Raw genomic sequence first — 9,467 nt, forward strand, 5'->3', positions numbered from 1 at the left:
CCTGGCAATGGTATCTAAGGGATCGGCGTGCCGTGGGTCGCCAGGAACACTGTCACATATCATAGCTTTCGTGAGACGAATCTTGAATCCATATCCTGAAAAATTTCACAACACAGGAGAGCCCTTTCATTATGTCGAACAACCATGTCAAGAAGATTGCCATTGTCGGAGTAAGCTATCATCTCCCTGATCTATGATACGCTGTTCTTCTTCCTTTTCGTGTATCGCATACAGACACGTACTTTTACACAACATGACAAAAGATCTTTTCACTAACATGAACCCATCTTTGCGCCCATGGCAGGCAACTGGCACAGTAGGGGACACATTGTCGCCGAACTTTTGAAGAAAAAGCAGACACAACAACAACAACAAGACTTGCAACTCGCGGCCATCACCCGGGTCAACAGCGCAGCGTCAATACCAGACGGCGTGCGAGCCGCCCAGGTCGACTACAACGACCACGCTTCCCTGGTCGCGGCGCTTGCAGGGCAGCATGTCTTGATCATTACTTTGGTCGTGGCGGCGCACAAGGATACATAGAACAAGCTCGTCGAGGCCGCTGCCGAGGCTGGGGTGGAGTATATTTTGCCCAATTTCTGGGGAGCCGATACCGCCGAGTCGGTTTATTTTGATGATATATTTGTGTCTTTTTCTCTTTCTGTATATTCTTCTCTCCCTCCCAAGTCGCTTAGGATTGATATTAATGCCCCAAAATAAATTTTACAAAGGGGAAATAGGTAACAAATGCTGACTTGTACTTTTTCCCAACCAACTCAGTGAGAAACTCGGCAGCGACATCCTACTAGGCTTGAATGAGCGATACATTTGTCGACATATCGAAAACCTCGGACAAAGCGCCTGGATCGGCATGGTGACCACTGACCAGCTTTTGGTACGAAATGAGCCTCGCCGCGCCCTGGGCCTTTGGCATGGACTACCCAGGACGCAAATTGACGTTTTACGACCAAGGCGAGACCAATATCAATGCCATTGTAATTCAACCATGCCATTTTCCCCCATGGTTTCAAACCCTTTTTTCGATCGATAAGAAAAAAACAGTACTGATGATGGACTCCAACAAAAAGATCCTACCCCAAAGTGGTAGGGCCGTCGCCAACCTCTTATCTCCCCCCCTCGAGTCGGCCACGGGCCCCAGCCTATCCGGGTTCAAGAACCGACTCGTCTACACGGCGTCCTTTTGCGTCAGTCAACGAGACATGTTTGATTCCGTCTTGCGGGCCACGGGCACGGAACCAAGGGACCGGGAGATCTAATACGAGAGTACGAACAAGCGCTTCGCCGAGGGCCAGAAGCAGCTTGCCGAGGGCGACGCGGCTTGGTTCGGCAAGATGCTTTATGCTCGTGTCTTTTTCCCAGATGGCTCCGGAAACCATGAGACGCGGCGTGGATTGCACAATGAGGTCTTGGGGCATGAGCAGGAGAACCTGGATGACTTTACCAAGATTGCCATTACCAAGGTTGAGTCGGGCAGCACATACCCGTGAGACTGTAACTGAGATACATAATCAATGAAAGCGGCTTGGCGTTGTAGCATTATCCTTGTGGTTGATTTCATTGATTATATTATCATTATCATCTATTGTCACTTGATCCTTTCGTATGTTCTCTAATTATACAGTATTCATAGACACACCTCCCAAAGTGCTCGAAGACTTGCGCTTCATACTTGCCATGCTCTCCAGGGCATAAAACATGGCTCCGGCCACCGTACTCGGGTCCATGGGCATCTCGGGCGGCCAAGTGATGAGAAACGACGATATGAGCACCACGGCCATGATGCAAATGACGCTAATCGATAGCCATACACAGGCGGCGCTCATTGAATCCGGCTCTTCCAGCCGGGCTGGAACGTTGGCGAGGAACAAGGGCAAGAACTCGGAAAGTATGGCAGTAAAAGCAACGACGCCTAGAAACTTGTCTGGATGTTGTCTACTGATTACTCTCCAAAACCCGGAGAAAGGATTCGAGGGTGGGCTGAGGTATAATGCATCTTGGACGGACTTTTTCCGAACTATGAGTCGGTAAGGGCTGAGAAATGCGACGCCTATAGACGTTGATTAGCCTTGAATAGTCGCACATTTCAAGTCTTGACTTACAAGTAAAAAAGGTCCACCATATCATTGATATAATCACGCCAGCACCAGTCAGGATGAAGCGTCCGCCAAAGTTCTCGCTGTCCATAAAGTCTTGGAACGCGCCGTGGGTATTGTGGTATAACAATACCATCAATGCCAATGCCAGCAGGAACAAAAAGAACAAGACTCGACCCAAAAGAGTCAAGGTGAAGAATGGCATGCTACACATCCGGTGGATGCCAGATCTTTTATCCTTTGCATAGTCACCGTCGTCGTTGGCAACTTGTACAACATACTCCCAGCCTGCATTCCCGTTTTTCCAATAATCAAGTTTGAACCTTCTCTTGCCAAAGGCCCTGATTACTTCGTCTCGAGTAACATTGCCGAATTTCCAGTCAAGCTTATTGAGACTAGTCAGAGTGCTCTCGTGCTGTGCCAGACGTCTCATCTCAAAGATGCTCCATGGTATATCATTAATCACACCGCTTCGTCGGCGCCACAAAGCCTTGGCAGCGACAGCAATGAGTATGGCCATTAAACAAATCAGCCCTGTAGTAGACTTGGCTGGTGCCATGGATATGACCACAGATGTTGGACATGTCTTGAAAAGTCCGTCGCTTGACATTGTGCAATTGACGTCTTGTACCTCAAGGTCCAGAGCCTCGGTGCTGAGGGCAATCAGTATCGAGTTTGCAACAACAAGAAGCCCCGTCACGGCCAGAAGCCAGTTACCCATTCTAGGCGAAACGAATCCTGAGGTGAGACCCCAAAGCCCCGTTGTCTTGAGGCCGAGAGAGTCCGCTGGACGTGCACCATACGACAAGGTCATGGCACTGAAAGGTTGGTGCAGCTTGACTGTTGAATCGAGAACCCGAATCGGAATGGATATTCCAATGGCCAGCAAAGTCGGGAGTAATATCCCCAAGAAGTAGTACCCAGATGAAACAGGCAGAGCTGCAATCGTTGGGTTTGTAGCGGACCCGTTTGCTATGGGAGTACTCGTGGGATCGACCAGAACAGTGCTAAACGACGTAGAGGTGCCAGCGGGCATCATTTGTGTGATTGTCAACGTGTGGCCAGCAGCGTCCGTCGTTGTTACCACTGTCGGCAGATCAGTGATGTAAAAAATTTGAAAGCCAGTGGTTTTTCCATGGCTATCCGTCATGGCTTTGGTCGAGGTGTCTTCGAAATAAGTCTTTATCTTGATTTTCCCATATCGATCCGTCATTGTAGTGGTCAATGGTGTTTCTTGGATTTCCTGAATTACCGTTTTCGTTGGCCACCCATCACTATCTTTTTCTATGCTTGTAAAAGCATGGGCGTACAAGGTCTCAAGCATTGTGGCTGTTGGATTTCCGTCCTTGTCCATGTATGTATTGGTTACAATCTTCTGGGTGGCGCCGCTCGCAGTGTCTCCATCGTCCTTCGTTATGGCTTTCACTTGCGTGAAAGCCAGTGCCGTGGTGAAGGGTACAGTCGTGATGAAAGCTCCCACAGCCACAAGGCCGCTGTCATCTGTTACTGTGCTTGTTGGGGTAATTGTAGTCTCAATAGATAACACGACAGTAGTGCTTTGAACAACTCGAACGAAAGTCGTGACCGGGGTGGTTTTAGATGTCTCTGGCGGAGGTCCATTGTCGTTGTTACCGCCTTGAGCATTGGTAGTAGGTTCCGCATGACCTGGTCCAGTATTCTGGGTATTCACTGTGGGCACAGTCACTGTATGTTGAACGGTGGTCGACACTTGGTTTGGAAGTGTCTCTGGAGGCGGCTGTCCTCCATTGTTTACCGTTGTACCTGGGTTGATCAGGATGGTTGACAAAGAAGTTGACGTGGTGACAGAACTGTCAGCATTCGTGGTAGTGTAAATTTCTGTGATCACGATAGAAGAGGGTGGCGGCGGTACATCCACAGAAATTGTCGTTGTCGTAGAACCTGGGGTAGTGGCCACTGAAGAGCTCTCAAAGACTGGTGGCGCAGAACTGGCTGTCGTTCCAGGGTTGGGGGCTGTATTTGTATCTTCAGGAACAGTAATGTGAATGTCTGTGGGATCCGGGCCATTTGGAGTGGTAGCCGACGTAGTCACACCTGCATTCTCCGAAGTAGTTGCGTCTCCAGGCTGCTGAGACGGCTGTGACGATGGCAAGGTTGTGGTCGGAGTGCTTCCATCACCCGGAAGATCTGTGGGTGAACCGGCAGCGTTTGTTGTTGTTGAGGGTGAGGTTACGTCAGGAGCGGAACCAGTAGCCGTTGTGCCTGGATCAATCGGAAGTGTGTTAGTCTGAGGATCAGTAAGGACGGCACTTGTTGTGGAGGTTGTTGAGATGGACCCTCCAGTATTCTCAATAGCTGATGTGGTAGGGTCTGGAGGGACCCCGATGGTGACGGTCTGATGCGCAGTGGTGATCCAAATGGTAGTGTCACGAGTATTTGTGACGGTCGTGTCGCATGAGTCAGCTTGTCTTCTGTCCATTCTCGTCACTGGAGGTAATGCAAACTTCTTCACCAACCCAAGGTCGACTGTCGAAACTGGCAAGACGACCCAACTAGTATGAGTCTGTACCACCTCTACTGTGCAGGTTGCCCGAACCGAGTTTGTTGTCAAATAGGGCGAGGAGAAATCGCCATTAGAAGTCGTTGAAGAACTGGTTGGCAATGTCTCACTTTCATGACCTGGTGGGCTCTGGGAAATCGAAGTCGAAGTAGTCGTCGCCGTTTCAGCTTGACTGGTATGGTCAGTTTCTTTGGTAGGTTTTGGTCCATCATCGCCAAACTTTGTCGAGGAAGTGGTTTCTGGGTGACTGTTTGAAGAGTCTGTATTTTTTGAGGAAGTTGAGGTCGTACTCGTCTGACTGGTCTCTGAGCCGGTTGACTGTTCATGGCCACTATTAGGTCGTGTCTTGTCCCCTTCGGAGCCATGGCCCCCATCACTAGGCTCTGGATCATTCTTGGTCGTGGTCATAGTGGATTCATTTTGTGTTGGGTCCGTTTTCTCCGAAGAAGTCGTAACAGCCGTCGTGGCTATGCTAGTAGCTACTGTGGTCGCTCTCATCGTCGTTGGAGATGCATCATCCCCACCCTTTGAAGGCTTGGTGGGTTGGGTATCCGTCGGTGTTGACGCTGCCTCTGCTGCCGTCGTGGTCTTCGTCGTGGTATCATCCTGATTACGTGTAGTCGAGGATGACGATGATGTATGCAGAGTACTTGACGTCGTAGACGTGTCAGGAGTCTGGCCGAGTTCAGATTTCGTCTCTGATGGGTCTGACTCGGGCACGGATGTAGTCCCATCAGAGACTTTGCTCGTGGTGGTTGTAGTTTTCAATACTGTCGTAGCATCATCGACATCTTTGAGTGTAGTACTCGAGGTGGCCTTTGAGGTCTGCTCGTCTTCGCTCGCAGATTCTTCTGCACTCGACGAACCAGAATCGCCGTGCCCTCGGGGGCCCACCAAACCGTATGCATGTTGCAGACTGCGTTGCGTAATACCAGATGAACGTAGCTTGATCTCTGATGTATTCCTTGAAATTATATCGGATGCAACAGAGTTTGAGCTCTTTGGTAAAACTAACAATGCCGTTACCATGACTGCTAGCAATGCCACTGCCGCAGAGAAGAGTATGACGAGGAACATTCGCCTGAGTGCGGCAGGTTTATAGTTGGGTAGCTTCTTGGGTGGATGCGATGGAACCTCGTCGTCCACTTCGATAGTGGTGACCATGGGCTCGAAGCGGAGGAACTTGTCCTTTGAATCCCATTGTTCCTTTTCAACATAGGTCTTTTCTGTCCTTGCATCACTTTCATTGCTGAGTGAAGAGGGTGCGCGGTCATGTCCACGAGCGTACGGAGCATAATACTCAATAGTACCAGGCCCGGCCAACTCTGCGATTGTTGCTTCTTCCAATCCGTCAAGGGCAACGAGATTGTCGACTGGTGCGTATACTGTCTCGGCAGTATTTGCAGCAACGTGCTGTAACCATTCATCTTCGTCAAATTGGCCAGGAGGAACCGCATTGCGGAAGATGTTGCGAACTCGACTGTGAAGATCACGATCGAGTGGCTCGTTGACCGGCAATTCCCAGTACTGTGAAACATCATCGGACGCCTCGAGATCGGACTCGGTCTGTGCAACGGGGGCGAAGCCGACATTACGGCCCGGCCGGCGGCGTTGCGTTGAGACCCGATCCATATTCCGTATGTAATATGTTGACTCCCTAGACGTCGCGCCGATCCCTTACGGGGTTCAGAGACATGGTATTATTTCTCACTTGCCAGTGTTTTCACAAAACCAGTTGTCGTTGGCATTGCAAAAAAAAAGAAAAAGGCTTTGAGATCGACACTTTGCGACCACCAAGGAGGGGGGAGTTTACGGGAATTGCCATCAGTCTTCAGATGTCCGTCGCATTGCCCATCACGATCAATCAGGCTGCAGCAAGGGCGGCATTTGCTGCATTCGACCGGCACAGTAGTAGGTCATGCAGGGCGACCATATGGGGAGAGTAATACTAGCATCCATGGAGTCTGCCAATGCAATAGTCTAATCCTGTCGTGGCGAAGGCCAATCTGGACTCTGCAGGCTCAAAGGCCCTCCAACGCCCCCGGCGAATATCGATTCAGAGGTCGCTGGACGTGTGTGTCGGCCCCTGTCGATTCGAATGCAACCTCGAACAAGGTGGCCAATGGGGGGAGTCTGAGGGTTGCAGCCAACACCATAAGCAACCCCCATCGTGATCCGGTTCTGGTATTTAGGCGGGGTTGCACTATTCTGGCTTCCATTTCAGTTGTTGGACAGCAGAAAGAAAGAAAGACTGCAGTTATGCCTGCATGCACCTACCGACCAACCGCGCATATCCTCAACGGACAGAAAAAGTCGGTGGTCTGATTGCATGATCGAGCATTGGTGGATTCACCGCCCCACGACCTGTCAATGTCGTCTCGGGCCGCCATGAATGCAGCGAAATAAGTAGGTAGTAGATGGGTTTGTTTTTGCACATCCACGTTGAGACTGCCAACATGTCAGCCACCCACCCATCCCGCGCCCTTGGCTGGGCAAAGACGATATCCGAATGGGTGCTAGAGCGATCTGAGACTTGCATGCTTGATGGCGCTCAGCCTCATGCTATTCTGAGAAACAATGAGCAGTCAGTTGAGAAGTCAAGTGGTCATACAGTATTTTGGCTTTCGTTATGGCGATGCCAGGATTAGGGAACATTGTCGAGTCCGAGGTTTGGTTCATGACAGCCGTCTCATCAATAATCTGGAGAAGGTGAGCAATCAAGAGAGGTTGGGGGCTGCTCTTACCAACTCTCGCCCTCGGTCGGTCCCGATGTTGTTCTTGCATATTTGCTTTTCTATTGCCTCTTCTCTCTCGGCTGCTGCGGTTAGTCGGTGCGACACTGCCGATAGACGACCTCTCACGTGCTTTACTCGAATTTTGCAGCGGAAATCTTCGGAGTGACCACTCCTATAGAATGCTACCTTGATCCTTCAATATTCTCTCTTCGTCATTGGTACAACCGCTCACGTCAGAAAGAAGGTGCGGGAGTTGGTAAGGCTGTAAAAGTATTCCAATATTGTTTGTAATCTGACGTGATACAAATCATACATTCGCTCACTCTTCTATGGTCATGTTCACACCACAACTTGTAAGCAAGCATGATCTAGACCTTTCGCTTGATGAATCACAACTGTTGCACAAGTGTCTGCTAAGAGTCTGTTTGTTTATTTGTTTGTCTGTATTAATATTGAAAGCCTTGCCGAAGCACTATAATATCACCTTGATACAAGTAATGATACATGATTGATTATCTACAACAACCTAGAGCATGAAAGTAGCAAAGACACCAGCCATCACAGCGGCAAAGTTGACGCCGTTGGCGATAGCACCAGCCGTCGCCGCCGTAGAGGAGGCCGAAGACCCCGTGCTGGAGCCAGTCATGGTACCAGAAGCGCCGGCCGACATGGTGGCGGTGCCTACGGATCCGGGCGCGGTGGCAGTGGCGTTGGTGGTGCTGTTGGTGGGCACCAGGACGGGGTCGTAGGCGCTGCAGGTTGCGTTCTCCATGGCGACAGGGCAGGAACCGTCAATGCAGATGGACTGCAGCTGGGCGCCCTGGGCGGGGATCACCGTGGTGGCGGGTGCGCACCGGTAGTTGAAGAGGGAGTTGAGAGCCGTGCCGACCACGGTCAAGTCATCCTCGGCCACGCCAAACGAGGCGGCGGCCATGGCGACTTGCTCGATAAAGTAGCCCATCTCGTAGGGGTTGAGGTCCATGAACTTGTGCACCTCGTACATGGATGCATGGCCAGTGTAGGCGTCAAAGCCTGGCATGCCTTGCACTGTACAATACGTGGTCAGCATCTTGTTTACACCGAGATTTAACACGAACGAATGTCATGTTGCTTGTAAGAAGTAGTGGTTCACGTCCGAGTCTTCTGGTCGATGAATGTGCTGTGTGTAAAGAACAAGAGATCTAGAACTTACTGGAGCATCCAAGCAAAGAGCCAAAGAATTGATACAAATGTGTCAGAAGGAAGCTATTAGTCCAAGAAGTTAGCCACTATACCCTCGCCGACATCAAGACAAGGCTGAATATGAGAATGTCATCTTACTATTGCATGGACGTGTCGTCATTCGCCGCCATGTTCTTCATGAGTGGCTCGGCACCGCCTCCGTCGAGGAAGTTGATGGAGACTCCCGTGTCACCTCCCCGGTTGCTCGAGGCCAGTTCGCCGGTAAAGTAGGGGAGCAGGTTCACGTCGGTGCCGTTGAAGGTTCCAGGGGCCAGGATACCGGGGACCATGATGCCGACATTTGGCATCGTGTCTAGATGTCAGAAACAATATATTAGTACAGATGTACATGACGACGAATTCGAGGATATGTTTGGGTCATGGTGCTCTACTCACAGTTTCCAATGACTACAGTGTTTACCACCAGAGTCAAGAGAGTTGCCTGGTTGTCGGCAGTGTTGTCCTTGAGCAGAGCCGTCGTGTAGTAATCACAAATGGATGTGTTGGAAGGGCGCTGAGCACTGGTCGTGCCCACAGCCACAGCGGCGGCTACAGCAGCTTGTGTGAAACGCATTTTGATGTTTCTTTCTTTTCGAATAGTGAAGATTGATTAGTGTTCGAAGAGGCAGCTGAGGAACCTTGTTTATGTTGGTAAGTAGAGCAGTTGTCACTTTTATGTATTGCTCTCTGTCAAGAAAGCCATCCACCCCTCTTCCAGGTATTTCTCCAAGTACTGAGAATACTTCTGTCAACGCTATACCCTTCTGCCTCACTTACACGATGATCTCTCCAAGTTGCTGCTCCTCTCTCGGCAAAGTTGAGATCCGTCCTGGTTGTAGTAGCGAGCTGCCGCTCCTA

The 9,467-nt window shown here is 50.4% G+C and overlaps 4 protein-coding genes across 4 annotated transcripts; 2 read left to right on the forward strand and 2 right to left on the reverse strand.

Moving 5' to 3' along the window:
- Nucleotides 1-297: 297 nt before the first annotated feature.
- Nucleotides 298-543, forward strand: PFICI_09054 (uncharacterized protein; the record flags this gene model as incomplete). Its single annotated transcript, XM_007837635.1, has 1 exon — nt 298-543. One exon carries the CDS (start codon nt 298-300, stop codon nt 541-543), a length of 246 nt encoding a protein of 81 aa, XP_007835826.1.
- A 359-nt stretch (nt 544-902) lies between these two features.
- PFICI_09055 (uncharacterized protein) lies at nt 903-1,508 on the forward strand (the record flags this gene model as incomplete). Its single annotated transcript, XM_007837636.1, has 3 exons — nt 903-995; nt 1,089-1,205; nt 1,296-1,508. The coding sequence occupies 3 exons, from the start codon at nt 903-905 to the stop codon at nt 1,506-1,508; spliced, it is 423 nt and encodes a 140-aa protein (XP_007835827.1).
- A 126-nt stretch (nt 1,509-1,634) lies between these two features.
- PFICI_09056 (uncharacterized protein) lies at nt 1,635-6,285 on the reverse strand (the record flags this gene model as incomplete). The annotated part of the gene is made up of 2 exons (XM_007837637.1): nt 1,635-2,068; nt 2,121-6,285. The coding sequence occupies 2 exons, from the start codon at nt 6,283-6,285 to the stop codon at nt 1,635-1,637; spliced, it is 4,599 nt and encodes a 1,532-aa protein (XP_007835828.1).
- Nucleotides 6,286-7,914: 1,629 nt separating this feature from the next.
- PFICI_09057 (uncharacterized protein) lies at nt 7,915-9,183 on the reverse strand (the record flags this gene model as incomplete). The annotated part of the gene is made up of 4 exons (XM_007837638.1): nt 7,915-8,435; nt 8,581-8,633; nt 8,709-8,922; nt 9,006-9,183. 4 exons carry the CDS (start codon nt 9,181-9,183, stop codon nt 7,915-7,917), a joined length of 966 nt encoding a protein of 321 aa, XP_007835829.1.
- Nucleotides 9,184-9,467: the final 284 nt, after the last annotated feature.

This window comes from Pestalotiopsis fici, assembly GCF_000516985.1.
Source record: "Pestalotiopsis fici W106-1 unplaced genomic scaffold PFICI_Scf_6, whole genome shotgun sequence".
NCBI classification, from domain to species: domain Eukaryota; kingdom Fungi; phylum Ascomycota; class Sordariomycetes; order Amphisphaeriales; family Sporocadaceae; genus Pestalotiopsis; species Pestalotiopsis fici.